This window comes from Cyanistes caeruleus, unplaced genomic scaffold (assembly GCF_971803275.1).
Source record: "Cyanistes caeruleus unplaced genomic scaffold, bCyaCae1.hap1.1 HAP1_SCAFFOLD_76, whole genome shotgun sequence".
NCBI classification, from domain to species: Eukaryota; Metazoa; Chordata; class Aves; order Passeriformes; family Paridae; genus Cyanistes; species Cyanistes caeruleus.
The window spans coordinates 2,418,270-2,433,067 of record NW_028255888.1 but is presented as its reverse complement, the minus strand read 5'-3'; the positions used below and the strand labels follow the sequence as shown (position 1 = coordinate 2,433,067).

The window sequence follows — 14,798 nt, the reverse complement described above, 5'->3', positions numbered from 1 at the left end:
TGCTGCCAGCTCAGCAATGGAGCACAGCACAGGCTCACGCTGCCCATTGCTCCCACAGATGCGCTTGGCAAGTCCAATATAAATGCTGAGAAGCCACCGAGCACGCCAAGAGTGTTCTGCCCGCAGGATGTGCGCAAGTCCTGCATGATAGGCACAGCAGTGACACTGTTCACAGTGCCACTTTCCATGGTCCTGTGCTATGTTGGATTCCAGTGGTGGAAGGACAAGAAACGGTAAGTTGTTGTTCATCTCCACCCTCCAGCTTCTAGAAAGGCTGCTCATAGTCAGGAAACATTCCCAGTGAGGCTGCTGTGCACTTGTGGGTAATCAGTGGTTGCCCAAATAACTCTGCTGAGAGTTCTGCTGCTGCCCAGGCCTTTCATTGGCCTCTTAATTGCTGGGCCTTGTCCTGGGGAGCCTGCTGGGGCTGCAGCCAGTGCTGGCTCCCACTGAGGCTGCCTGGCTAAGAGCAGCCCCCGGAGCAGCGGGCAGAGGCAAAGCAAGGTGGGCAGGAGAAAGAGCGGGGACGAGATTGCCCTTGAAAGGCAGAGGTGCTCTGGGGCCCGCTTCTGGCCAGGGACCCTGCCCAGAGCCATCCCCTGCTTGCTTGGGGCCTTGAGGGGCAGCTGTCCAGCTGGGCCAAGCTGTGCCAGCAGCTCCAGCCGTGCTGGGGAGCCTTGGCCGCTCTGGGCCCTGCTGTTCAGGAGGGTCCTTGTGAGCCCATGGCAGCTGGGGGCCTCAGCCACCTCCTCTCTCCACAGTCACCCTGCTGCAGCTCCAGCATACCAGCCAAGAAGGTGTGATTCTCCCTTGCCCCCAGGGAGCCCAGAGACTGCCTCCTTCGACAGCTCTCAAATGTGGCCTCAGAAGCAGGAGTCGACCTGGAAAGCAGAGCACCAGCACTCCGTGCCTCCCCCACGGCCCCCCAGCCCAGCTGTGAAGAGGAAGCCCCCTGAGATTCCCCCACCTCCTCCCCTCCCAAGCCGGCCACCCTGGTCCAGCTAGGACTGAAAGTGGGACAGCCATGGCAGGGCTTGGGCCACCAGCAGCTTGGGGCATCTGCTCTTGGCTTCAAATAACACATTACCTGTGGGTAACAGCCAGAGGCACTTTTCCTACTCTTTTACCTTCAGTGGGAAGGGCTGAAGATTCTTCCCATGCCCTGTCTTATCCCTTTTGATTTTCATACAGCTGGGTGCTGGCTGAACCTTTTCAAAGAACTTTATTTATTTACACTTCATGTTTTACCCCACCTAGCAAGGAAAAAAAAATAAAAATAAAAGATTTCTTCAGTTTAGACTTCATTTTTAATGTGGTTGGGCCACTCAAATTTTGAGCAATTAATATTCCATGGTGCCTCTTCCCTTTTCCTTCCTATCTAGAAAAAGTTCATCTGGACATGAAAATCAACAGAATTACTGAGATTCACCTCAAAGCCCAGAGGAGAATCTCACACAAAATATTCTCCCTGTATACTGCACAACAAGAAATATTCAGAGGAAAATACCGTGGCAGCTGAGGCTCCTGGAACTCCCAGAATCCTGAGCCTGCAGAAGAGGCAAACAGCCCTGGCAGAGGCTGAGGGGAATTCTCCTCAGACTCCTCAGAAAGTGTGTCACTTCAGGAGGGGAAAGCTTTTAAACCTTTGCCTTACCTTCCTCCTGTGCTAAAATGTAAGGCTCCTCCTGAGAAAATACTGAGCTACAAACAATTCTCCATTCCTCAACAAAGCTACTCAGGTGCTCAACTTACAGAGCAAAACTAAATGTGGTCAGAAATTTCCCATCAAAGCCCATTTGCAGAGAAACCCCACCATACATGAGCAAATATTTATTAGCACTTCAGTTCACTCTAAAGATTGCTCCTTTTTTTTCCCAGAGAGAATATTAGAACCATTTGCTCTTGATAGGACTCCTTGGATGGCCCCCAGACCTGGCTCCTCACCACGCCCTGCCCGAGCTGTTCATGCAGCCAGGCAGCACCACCTGACTTTGCCACCCTTTTCAGGCCTTGGGCACGGCTGGTGCCACGGTCCCCTCTGGTGCCATAGTCCCCTCTGGTGCCACAGTCCCCTCTGGTACCACGGTCCCCTCCTGGTTCATGGTGTGTCCCTGCTGCTGGAGGAGCCCTGCTCGTGCGTCTGCATTCAACAAGGCCGGTGCTACTTCCCAGCCAAAGAGACACTAAAGTCACTGCTTTGGCTAGCTCATTGGAATGAGTTCAACACTTCCTCACCTCTATCACAGATAAAAACCCACATACTCCTAAAACCCACATACCAGCAGCATAAAGTCACCTCATCTACAGAGGTGAGGAGGCCTGAGCAAACAGAAGGTCAGCTTTCAAGCACATTGGGTTCTTAATTTAGTGGAAGCACTCAGTTGTGCACAAGCCTTATTTGTCAAACTGGACTGTGCAATGCTATTCTCTTGCTTGTATTAAAGAGGAGCCAGGGAGAAATTAGCTAAGAAACCAGAAACACTTGAGGCTCAGGCCTGGCACACAAATAGAGCAGGGTGGCACCTGCCCACTTTTCCCGCATCCCTTTTCCTGACAGACAAAGGCGGACACGGCTCCACTGGGGGCACCATGGAAAGGCTTCTGATCTGTGCTCCCGTCTAGATTGATATCAGAACATGGATTATTTGGAAGCCCTGGCACGTGACAGTTTGAGATCCATGGAGAATGCTGGAGGCAAGTTCTCAATGTCCCTTTCCATGTAGAACAATGAGTGTCAATGTGGCAAGAGCTCACTCACATGCCATCGCCTCTTGAAGATGCCACCTCCTGTAATGGTTAACAGTTCTATTGTTGTGATGTCTGCTTTGTTTGAATGGTTTCTCCAATTATTCCCCTAAGTCATTGGTTTGCTCCTAGTTTGTATCCTCCTACCCACCTATCAATCCAACCTGCCTCAAGCCCAGCCCTTGTTTTCTCATGTTCCCCATCTGTCATTACACCCATTTGTCAGTCTTCCCTTAGGCCAGCCTCCTACCTGAACCACCCCTCTGGAAATCCCCTAATCTCCAATTCCCCATTGGCCCATGTGACCCACTCTGCTCCCCTTGTTTCCCCTATTGTATTGTTGAATGGAACCTTCCACTCCTCCCATAGTTTCTTCCTATTGGTTAAAATTTTGTGCCCTCCCTCTGGCCTCCCCCATATAAAAACCCACACTCAGTTGTGTTCTTGGTCTTCAGTCCCTGGATGCTCCAGTGGAGTAAAAGCCTTTGGAACCCATACTGGAGATCTCCTCCTCATCCTGGTCTCCACCGTGCGCCTACCAATATCCTCGTGCCGTGGAGCATTTGCTCTAAGCCGCACCTTGGGTCACCCCGCTCCCGAGTGTCACGATCCGCTAACACAAGTGGGAGTCATGAGAGGTTCATTTGATCTCAGATTGCAAAAAGGACACCAAAGGATTTCAGTTTAAATCACAACAGCAGTAATGCGTCTTTATTTTAGTGCCAGCAACAAGGGTGATGCGATAGAGGACAGGGAGAGAGAGAGGGAGAGAGGGATAAAGAGGCAAAATGCAAGGAGAAAAAAGGGGGGGGGTGGGGTTATAGCTACCAACGGACAAGACAGGGTCGCCGGTGTCTTCTTCCATGGAGACATCTCTCTCAAAGAAAGTAACTTGGAAAAGTCATTTTTACAGTCTGTTTCAAAGCAAGGGGCAGCTGGCCAAGAGGTGGGGAAATTCCTCGGCTATTTTGATGAGACCCCTTGCTCTGGGAAGCAGGTGTAAGGTACAGAACAGGCCGCTCCTTACAAGTCCCTGCTCACCAGCAGGAATGAAGGCAGTGTACCTTGACAGCACAGAAAGCACGCCTGCAAACAATCGCCTGGCAAGCTTCCACCTCAACCAGGCCAGAACCCCTGCACAAAGTCCCTTGGTGTCTTCAGGGTCTCAGTCTCTGTTCTTGCAATGGTTGTGAGGCAGATGAGGGAAACTTCGAACCGTTTCTTACAGGCCTCAGCCCATGTTTAGAGTTTGAACACTCCAGCTCTCCATATTTTCTAATGAATTAAAGGGGATATTTTAGTGTATCATAGTCCATGTCCATGGCCTTACCAAAAGAACTTTCAGCCCCAATACTAAGGCATCTCGTCATTCTCCTTTCATCTGGGACTTGACTCCTTCTTTACTGACTTTGGCGTCTTCATGTTGTCTTCTACATGTCCTCACTCTGTTCTTTTTTCTCACCCAAGGGGAGGATCGGGGTCTGCAGGTCTCATCTGTGCACTGAAATAGTTAATATCTCACCCAGGCCTGCAGATGATCATGATGGTTTTTGCCTGGTCCAAAAGCAGTCACAGTGATGAATTTCAGGCTGCCCTGGAGCTGTGCAAAGATCTCAGGGGGCCCGGCCAGAACAGTCGTGGCTATTCTGCCCACATGGCTGGTCCCAGGCCCCTGCTTCCTTCAATTTCAGCTGCGGGCCGATGGCTTCCCCACCCTGTGCCCGGCAGCCGCTGGGGCCGCGCGGGCCGTGGTGAAGGGGGCCTGGCGGAGCCCGGCTCGGTGCAGGCCAGGGTGGAGCAGGGCCGGCCTGACCAGCACCCAGTTAACTCTTCACAGCTGGAAACAACAGAGAGCTTTCCTCGGCTTGACTGTCTTTAAAATGTGGATTTCACAGAGGAGAATCCAGCTTCTAAATGGTTTCATAGGTTGTCAATTCTCAGAGCCAGCCAGCTATTGGTTTTGCTAAGCACAGAGGAAGCTCTTAGCAGCCCCCTCCTAGAAAAAGCATTTGCATGGGTGGCTTCTTCCCTCCTCACCAACTATCAACTAATACAAACCAGCACAGACACTCACGGTGGAACAGGAAGCAATTTTGAAGCAATTGTTTTAAAGCAAAATCAGTTATTGCACAGAGATTGATGTTACTCCCCCACACCACTGGAGAGACACAGTGACTCCACCACCTCCCCTCTGGCCAGCCCATTCCAATTCCCAATCAGCCTTTCTGTGAAGAACTCCTTCCTATTGTGAAAAACGAGGTTCATTCACTTAATAAATTATAAAAGGTTTAATATAAACAAAAAGACAATTAGGAGACAAAGACAATAAAGCAAAGGGTTAAAACAGCCAGGGTATCCTGGTGCATTGCCAGGAACACACCTGATATCTTTGGAACACTCCCATTCTGCTGTGGGGTTTTAATGCATATTCATATTTTTCCAGAAAGTATTTTTCATGTCTACGCCCTGAATCTGCCTTTTTAGAGCATGTGTCTTACAGATTTTATTTCCCTTTAGCACATTTTTATTTGGGCTGGGCTTCCTTCTTCTGCAGGTGGTCAGTGTTGATAGCAGCCTGGGCCCCATCATTTGTTTCCTGGAGGTTATCTTGCTTTGCACAGACAGGACATTGCCCTAACGTCCAAAATTCTTCTTGACCTATGCCTAAAACTTGCTAGCAGGAGAAAAAGACATTGCAAAAGCATAGAACATACAGCATTCATCTTAATACTTGCAAAAGCCAGTATCACAACATGGATTTATAACAAGGTACCCTTTATTGTCCACTGTATTTTTGATCTAGTAGTGGCTCTTTTTGTTTTGTCCTATGTACTAAGTGGTCTGTTTAAAGTCTGATGTCTGTTAATCCTTTGTCAATTCAATAAAGAATTCATTTTATAATAAACCCAATCAGCCATTCTTAAGAACTTGTGAATGAGTGACATTTGGGGTGCAGGCTGCCTCAAAATGAGCTGCTGCCACAAAGCTGAGACAAAGGCAGAACTTGTCTAAACTTGTCTCCATTTGCAACAGCAGAGCCCAAACAGAGGCGGAGGAAGAAGGAGCAGGAGCTGTTTTGTGGCCATGCCCAAGAGAGACTGGAAGGATGCCCTCCCTCTGGTCTCACTTGCTTGGCTTTCTGACAGGCTCTGAGGCAGGGGCTGCAGTTCCTCAGTTGTGGGGCCCAGAACCAAGGCCGGGATCCCGGCACTGCCTGACAGCGCTCCGGACGCCGGCACGGTTGTGCGTCCGAGTCTCAGCCACTGTGCTGCTGCTTCATTTGCTCTTAGACACACCCACAGCTCCCTGTTAAGCCTAGATGCTCTCTGGTTCTGCCCTCTTCCTGATCCTGAGCAGGGATGGAGCATTACTGTGCTTTCAGGAAGCTATTCTTGAAAGCCTTAGGCATTCTAAGCTCCTTTGCTGTCTGTGGATGCTTGACACAGAACCCCACACAGTGGGGTTCAGGACATACTCAGCTTGGCTCTTCCAAAATCCAAGGCTCAGGGTGCTCGGCAAGACCTTTAACTCCACAATGTTGTGGAACTGGACCTTCAGCACAGGGACCTATCCAGCCTGATCTGCGCTCGTTCCTCTGCATCTCTGAACAAAACACAGTGCAGAAGAGAACAGCAGGAGGGGCCCGTGTGTCTCAGGGCTCAGGATTTGTGTCACAGAACTCCAGAATTGTGACCCTTCAGCTCCACATAGATGCAGGTTAAGTGAAAAAGCCAAACTGTTTATTGCTGGAAGGCAAAGCAAAGGGATGAGCTGAGAGGCAAAAAAGGGGGTGGCACAGTCTGAGGGCTGGGGGGATGGAGCTGTCAAAAGGGAGGAAGAGTGGAAGGGAAAAAGAAGGAGTGGGCAGTGTCTGAGGGCTGCAGGGAGGGAACTATCTACAGGCAGGGAGAGGGCTGAAGCCACATGAGCTTCCCACAGGCTCAGCTGTGCCAATCATTAGCTGTGCCTGGAGCTCCAGCTGGTCTCTTCTGGTGTCAAGGTGTTCTCATCTTCCATGGCATCTGGAGGTCTTCAATGAACACTGTTTCTTCTGAGCCAGCAGATGAGTGTACTTCTGCAGCTCTTTCACTGAATATCAGTTGAACTACTATGTTTGTCTGGGAAGGGCTGTCATTCCTCCTCAGGGCTTAAAAGGCTGGAAGAGAGAGGAACAGAGCCACAATCAGAGCCCGCATCTGCGGGAATCCTAGGAGAATGTCCTGCCAAGGCCATCCCAGCCTGCTCTTGCCAGAGTTACAAGAGGGGAGTGGACAACGGGATCAGCTGCAAGGTCCTGGTCACGAATGCACACCTGCCAAATCCCCCGCCCCACGTCCCTGAAATCTCTCTGTGCTCTGCCCTCACCACCCCTTGTCCACACAGGGAGCAAAGCCCTCAGTGGCCAGGGCAGAGACTGCAGCTCCCCCCGCCAGCCCCCACGGACAGCACTCACTCACCCTTACTGAAGGCCTAGAGCTCTTCCTGCTGCCCCCTCATTGGCACCTCGACCATCTCTGGGAACACAGAGCCTGTCAGGGCCCCAGCGGCACAGCTCCCTGCCAGCGGCGCTGCCAGCCCTGGGGCCACACGCCCTCCCGCCCCCGGCAGGGCTCAGCCCGGGCCCGTGCCGCATCCTGACTCAGCCCAAGGGCACGGCTGCCAGAGGCCGGCAGCAGCCCCGAGGGCAGCCGGGGCTCCAGGGCGCCGGGCCCGGGTGCCGCTGCCGGGGCAGCAGCCGCGGCTGGGGCCGAGCTGCGGCGGGGCGGGGAGGGAGCCCAGCCAGGTTCGTGGCTCACCGATGAACCTGATGGCCGCCGCTCGCAGGGACTCCTGTGGGCTCTGCAGGTACGGCAGGGCCCGGCGCAGGTGCTCAGCTGCTCGCCTCTCGTCCTGTGCCAGCTGCAGAGAGCGGCAGGAGGGAAGGGTTGGCGCGGGCTGTGCCCCTCGGTCGGGCACTGCCTGCGGCCAGCCCCGGCCTCCCGTGCCCGCCCAGCCCTGAGGCCCGGCCAGCAGCCGCTGGCGCCGGGCTCTGGAGGGGGCAGAGGGCCGGGTGCTGCCTGGGGAGCCGCGGTGCCGACCCGGCCCACAGCCCCAGTGGGCCAGGGCGAAACAGAGAAATTAGGAATTAGGAATCATTTATAAAAATTGCCTTGAGTAAAAGAAGGGGCTACAAAACCCGTGTGAAATGCTGACTGCTCCCATAAGAGCAGGAAGAGAATTAAGACTGCAGGATGAGATAAAGAGCTAGAATACGTAAACAGGATGCAAGCATAAATGCACCATAGGATGAGGGGGGTTCCTTGGATTCTTTTGGACCCCTAAGCCACAAGAAATGGAAAGAGAGGGTTCAAAAGAACTGAAAGGAGCATGCACAAAAAGACAAGGTGAAAAGTTCAGCTGCAGGAAAATTACAGCCCTAAAGACCCCCAGACGACCACCAGAGTGACCAACAAGGAGCAGTGTGCAGCTGCAAATAGGCGTGGAACTAATTTTAGTATGAAGCGGGGAAAGGCAGGGTTAGCAAATGAGTATGTATTAGGCATACTGTGTAACCCTGGTTTGTAGAGAATAAAAAGGGAGAAACAAGTCTCCAAGGTGTGCATGCTTTTGGAGGAGATATCCCCCATGCACCTCAGCACTGAATAAATTCATACCTACTCTCATAACTACTCTGTGAGCTATAGAGTTTTTCTATCCACATACCAAGGGCTCCTTTGGCACCCGGCTCGGGGCCACAGGAGCCTGGAGAAGAACGTGTGCGGCCCAGGGAAGGGAGCGGTGTGTGCGGCGCAGGCTGGCGCCCCTGGGTGCGGCACCAGGCAGGGGCACAGATGCCAGCACCACACACTGAGTGCTGGGGCCAAGGGTCTTCTCCAGGCTGAGGCTGGGGCTTCTAGGCTGTCCTTACCAGACACTCTGCAAAGTTCGACAGCTGCTCCTTCTTCATCAGCTGCTTGAGATTTCTCCTCTTCAGGAACTCGGCCACACGAATCAGCGTTTTCCGAGAGGCCTGGAGAGCAGCAGAGATGCAGAGATGGCAATGCAGCCAAGGGCACAGGACTCTTGTCTGGGTGACAGGGCCCAGAGGAGGCTGCAGCCTGGGAGGTTCTAGGGCATGAGGAAGCCAATGCCCCTCCCAGGGATGCACCAGCATCACACAAAACCTGACCTTCGCCACATGCTGGTTCTTATCATAGCAGTGGATGAAGAGGGGAATCAGGCTCTGGCTCAAAATCTTCTCCAGAGGCTTTTTTCCCTCATCCATTACCAAGTCCATCATGTTGAAGAAGAGGTCAAGGGAGAGCAGCTGCACATGGCTGTGGTCCTGAAGGAAGAGAAAAAGAACTTAATACCAATTACTCCAGGCTCACTGGGTGAAGGCCCAAATATCTGTCAAGCAAAGTTTTGTACAGCAGCCAGTGCTCGTGGCTGGGGGCACAGAGCCTTACATGGTCAAAGAGCAGCAGGAGTGCCTCAGCCAGCTTTGGGGCAGCGGTACTGGATATCAGGATGTCTTTGGTCTTGAGCATATTAGTGAACACGTGGAGGGTCATGCCAAGCACATCTCTGTCTGCATCACCCAGCAGCTCCAGAAGGCTTTGAGACAGGCTGCACATTCTTATGGCCTGTGTGGAAAACAAGGCTGTGATGAGAAGCCATGAACGGCCCTGGCACTGCAGCCCCACTCTGCTGCCGCCGGGCCCAGAGGCCAAAGGGCTGTCCCAAAGCACTCAGGCAGGTGAGGTAGGAGAGCTGGGAGCAGCTGCCTCAGCTCCTGAAGCCCAGCCAGCACAAGGAGCTGCTTTCCCCAGCACAGCTTCAGCCACTGCCCTGTCCTCACCATCGAGGGATCCTTGCTGAGCACCATGAGGCCTCTGAGTGCCAGGCGACGCCTCTGCCTGCACTCATTCTGCAGGTGCATTGACATGATCTCCAGGATGCTGTCACCACGTTCACGCAAGTCCAGGCAATCCAGGACCTGAAAGGCACAGGGCAGTGACAGGGGACCCAGCTGGCAGGAGCCTGGAACCACACAGGGCGGGGTCCAGGCAGCGGCACAGGGAGCAGGCACCGTCCCAGGCAGCTGTGGCTATGCAAGGGCAGAGAGCTGAGAGGCAGGTCAGTGAGGTAGTGCTGGCCATCAAGCTCACCTCCACAAGGAATGGCAGGAAGGGCAGATCCCAGCATGGCTCCTCCCTGCTGAGCAGCCGGAGCAGGCGGAGTGCAATCCCAGAACATAAGGATAGGGAGGCACCGTGCATCTCCCTGGAAGAGGGGAAAAAGGCACCAAGACCCTGAGGTGGGGAGGGCAAACCTCTCCTAGGAATGACTCACTGAGGTCTGGTCTTTCCTCAGCATCCCTGGAGGGACTGTGGGTACTTTGGGAGGCGGCTCCTTCTGGGCATCCTCTCCCGGCCTTTTCCAGTCTGCTCAGCCGTCTCTCAGTGACCCTCTGGCCCAGGACCACAGGGACTGTGGGGGACACCTCAGGCACCAGGCACAAAAGCTGGAGGTAGCGGGGAGAAGGGGGTCTCACCTGGCCAACAGACCCACGGCATAGTGCTGGGTGTCAGCACAGAGCAGCGTGTCCCAGCCACGCTTGCGCTCCATAGCCATCAACTCACTATCATAGTGCAAACAGCAGAGCAGAGCCTTCATGGCCTGCACTGCAAACCTGTGTGCAGAGCAAAGCCCAGGTCACACTGGGAAAACTGGCAGTGTCTACAAAGGCATGGGAAGGACAGGAGGACTGGCACCTGTTGGGGTTGCTGGGAAGGCGGTGTTCCTCCTGGCATGCTCTCCAGAAGATGTCAACTTCCACTGGTGGCATCTGCTGGGTGGTGATGACAACATGGAACAGCAGAGCCACAAACAGGCGGGCGGAATAAAGGATCATGGCCTCGTGGCACTCAGGCACTTGGATAATCACCCAGAGCACCAGAGTTGCCTGCAAAAGAAGCACCCAAAGACAGTGCTCAGTGCTGAGGTGTCCATGGGGCAGGGCCCAAGGGGAGACGCAGGCGGAGCAGCGGGCCTGGTGTCCCCTGAGCCTGCCCCTAGCCCAGGTTTCAGCCCAGCACTCGCAGAGGCAGGGAGAGGGTGGAGAGCTGCTGGAGAGGTGATCTGGGACTGAGCAAGGGCCCATAAACTCACAGCCAGGGAAAAAACAGTCTTGTTGTCCCCATCGGAGGTGCACATGCTGTGCAGAGGCCAATCCTCCATCACACAGAGCAGTGTTGCCAGCACCTTCTCCATTGTTGGTCCTGACGAGGCGATAGTTCTCCACATCATTGCAGCAGCTCTGTGGGATCAGAGCTCTGTATCAGGGGTGTCTCAGTCATAGCACCATGACCTATGCAGCTGTGGGAGCCCAAGTGACAAAGCCCCAGTGCCCTGAGGGGCAGGGAGGGAACATTGGCAGCAGCCTGGAGAAACAGAGGGGCCCAAGGCTCCTGGACCTCTCTGCCTGTTGGGCAGAGCCCATTGGACAGGCTGTGCAGGGCAATGGGCCCTAAAGGCTGGTGAGCCCTGAGCTCTCAAGGCACGTGGGCCCCATACCTGTCACATGATGGGGCACAGCGCAGGAGGGTCAGCACCACATCAACAGGGTATTTTTCAGCCAGCTTCAGAATGTTCGTGGCCAGCCTGGCACCCACAGTGACATGGGACATGAGACTCTGGTGAATGTTTTTCACCATGACTGGCACCTGGAGGAGGCATGGGAAAGACTTGGAGCACTGTAAAAGGGATCAGCTTCCCGAGCTTCCCCCAAGAAGTGCTTCCCTTCCCACCACACTGTGCTGGCCTGAAAGGCTGAGGGGGCCCAGTGGCTATGGCTTGAGGGGGCACACGACCCTGGGAGGCCTCCAACCCTAGCCCCAGGCTGGGTACCTGCTGAGAAGAAAATCCTCTCTCCTCAAAGAAATCTGTAGAGGGAGCATGAATAATTGTGGGAGTGGGCATGGTGTCAGTATTTGCGATGTCCTGAGCCACTCCAGTGTCAGCGTTTGTGGTGGCCACGTCCTCAGTCACTTCTATGTCAGCCTTTGCCCTGTGATCGTTCATTGCACTGTCAAAGTCTTCTGAGCACTCAGCCAAATCTGGGCTGGTTTCAGTCTTTGTCATGCCCTGAGTCTCTTCATTGACAGTGTCTGTGATGGCCACACCAGTGCTGGACTTGGTGATGGCCATGTCCTCAGTCACTTCCATGTCAGTCCTTGGCCTGTAATCATTCATTGCACTGTCAGAGTCTTCTGAGTGCTCAGCCAAATCAGGGCTGGTTTCAGTCTTTGTCAGGCCCTGAGTCTCTCCACTGATAGTGTCTGTGATGGCCACATCCTCAGTCATTGACATGAGAAAAGCCTCTTCCCAGTTTTCAGTCACTCCGGTGCCAAACTTTTCTGAGAGCTCAGATGAATCTGGGCTGACATCAGGCTCTGCCTGGAGCTCGGTCAGCCCAGAGTCAGGCTCGGCTGTGCTCTCAGTTGCTGTGGTACTGCTCTTTCTGCGCTGAATGGGCACAAACTTCCAGAACATCTGCAGGAGAACAAAGAGAAGCTAGGCATGTTCCATGGAGTGCTAAAAGTGCAGTTCTCAGCTGAGCAGTGACAGCAGGCCCAGCCCAGGTGGGGATGGCTGCAGGTACCTTCAGCGTTCTGCGGAAGCGGCCACGGGAGGGGTCCTGCTCTTGGGTCCGGTCCATGGCTGCATCTGGCAAAGAGCGAGTGCAGCCAGAGCTGAGGGGCTGTGGGAGAGGCTGGAGAACACAGCCCAGCCGTGCACTCCCCAGGCAGGGACAGCCCTGGGATGTGCCAGGGGATGGAGCAGGGCTGCTGTGGGGGGTGGGGCAGCCCTGGCCCCTCTTCCATTCTGTCTGTGGGCATGTCCAAAGCAGGTGGGATGGGATGGGGCCAAGCTGGCTGCAGCCATCAGCCCTGTGGCCCAGCTCTGCCACTCACCATCCTGCAGTGGCTGGAACTGCTCCGGCTCTTCAGGCTGTTGTGCTGGAGCAGCTCCAGTGTCCTTCTTCCTTTTCCCCCTGACCACTTTGAAGAGGCTGAGGAATCTGCCTGCCATGCTAGAGTCTGGCCTTGAGGGCACCTTAAAGAGAGATGCCTTGGGAAAACTCTGGGTCAACAAATCCTGCAGTTGTGCCTTGAAGACACCTGCGGTAGAGATGCTGCAGGAAGACTACAGGACAGCAAGTCCTGCAGTCTGGTCTTGAGGGCTCCTGCCACAATGACAGGAGACTCCTCTTAAATGATTCTGGTCACCGAGTCCCACAGTCTCACCTTGAGGGCACAGGCCAGAAGGATGGCAGATGCCTCAGGAAAGCTCTGGGTTACCAAGTCCCACAGTCCGGCCTTGCAGACACCTGCAAAAGAAAAGCCTCGGGAAGGCCACGGCCACCGAGTCCCGCAGTCTTTCCACAAGGTCACCTGTAGGAGTAAAGCCTCGGAAAAGCTCCAGGTCAGACACAAATGAGTGCGCTGTGTGGGGGCTCCTCACAGCACCACTCTGGCGCGTCCTGTCCTGTCGCATGCACCGAGCACTGTGGTGTGGCCCTGTCACCGCCAGCTCCTATGTCACCATGTGTCACAAAGGGCCCTTTGACACCCTGTCCATTTCCATCCCATGGTGACCGTGCTGCGCCGTGTCACAAAGGGCCCTTGCACACACTGCCCTCTGCCCTGGGGCAGCCCCCATCCCCCCCTAAGTGGCCCAGGTTGGAAGGAATCCCTTGCCCAAAGTGTCTAAGACAGCCCAACAGGATCTTTGGAACGCCTCAAACCATCAGCAAACGTTGTCCTGCTCTGCAGGCTCAGGGCAGCAGAAGGAGCCCCCAGGGCTGCCGATGCAGCCACAGATGGAAGGGTAGAAGCTGGTACGGCCTTCTTGGGACACGTCCTGTCTGGTGACCATCCTAAACCCACACAGGCTGTGACACAGACATGGAACGTGTGGGCCAGGGCACAAATGCTGCTCTGAGCCCTGGGGCCCGGCCAGCACTGAAATCAGCAGGTGTGGCAGAGTCCCCACCGAGGCAGACCTGCCACCCCCCGAGCCCTGGCAGTGCTGGTGCCCATCTCCTGCCCCAGAGACCTGTGCCTCTGAGGGGCTTCTGTGCCAGAGGGCAGCCAAAGCCCATGTGCATTGGGGGCTGGGCTCCTTCCTGCAGGAAGCTCCTGGAGCTACTGCTGCCCACTTGCTATTTGTCAGATGATGTTGCTCCTTCCTGGAATGAGGTTTTCCATGGAAGGGGTTTGCAGTAGCACAAAAACACCATCAGCTGCTGAGTTTCCTAGGATGGTTTGATTGTACGGAGGCACTGTCACATTTCAGTCTGATCTTCGGTCTGTTTTTCTGGGAGAAACATTAGCCCACTCTCTGATGTTCAAGGCTTCAGTTGCTGCCTGTCTGTCTGTGTGCAGCTGGTACAAGGCAGACATTTTCCCCAGACACAAAAAGTCCTGCCTGGACAATCACAGAGCTACATCTTTTTTTAATTTTAACTTTTTAAAATTTTTCCAGAGCCTGCTGGCTGTGTTCAAGGTTTTCTCCCAGTTTTCTCCCAGGTGCACATTCTCCAGAAATTGTGCTTTTACATCCTTTTGCATTTATTAAATTTACCGGCAATGACCAGTCAATCAAAACCCTGGGAAAACATGAACTTCAGGTTGAACCCAGGCAAAATATTTATCTCCCACATCTGAAGCCATGAACTGCCAAGTACTGTCCCTGCTGTCACACCCTGTCTCCTGTAAGTGTGCTGATGCCATTTCAAAGGGGTTGCAAATGAGAAGTTTTAATATTTTTGTAGTTTCTGCATTGGCATTAAAATCCTTGACTAGAAAAATCACATGTCAAAATTTCTAGGATTCTTCCATACCAAAGCTGTCATTTTCACCCTGGATTTTAGAGTGTCTGAACAGTCACACAAGGTTTTAGTATTAGACATTAAAGAAAAAATCTTTGCTGTTTGGCTATATCTTTACATCAGCATGTAGTCCTGATGATTACTTTAGGCAGGAGCAGCGAACACAAGAATGAGC

The 14,798-nt window shown here is 53.8% G+C and overlaps 2 protein-coding genes across 2 annotated transcripts in view; both read right to left on the bottom strand.

Annotated features, from left to right (window-relative positions):
- Positions 1 to 14,798, bottom strand: part of LOC147646935 (uncharacterized) — a 592,289-nt gene that overhangs the window by 98,135 nt on the left and 479,356 nt on the right. The window contains 1 exon segment of the mRNA XM_086872733.1: positions 2,297 to 2,301. Within this exon segment, the coding sequence (XP_086728859.1) occupies positions 2,297 to 2,301 (5 nt within the window).
- LOC147646954 (maestro heat-like repeat-containing protein family member 7) lies at positions 6,464 to 13,287 on the bottom strand. The gene is made up of 15 exons (XM_086872712.1): positions 13,185 to 13,287; positions 13,038 to 13,120; positions 11,638 to 12,282; positions 11,305 to 11,453; positions 10,900 to 11,047; positions 10,503 to 10,693; positions 10,283 to 10,420; positions 9,897 to 10,011; positions 9,587 to 9,724; positions 9,195 to 9,371; positions 8,915 to 9,070; positions 8,654 to 8,755; positions 7,542 to 7,644; positions 7,203 to 7,259; positions 6,464 to 6,901 (listed from the first exon to the last, which is right to left on the bottom strand). The coding sequence occupies exons 1-14, from the start codon at positions 13,285 to 13,287 to the stop codon at positions 7,216 to 7,218; spliced, it is 2,292 nt and encodes a 763-aa protein (XP_086728838.1). The 3' UTR covers positions 6,464 to 6,901; positions 7,203 to 7,215.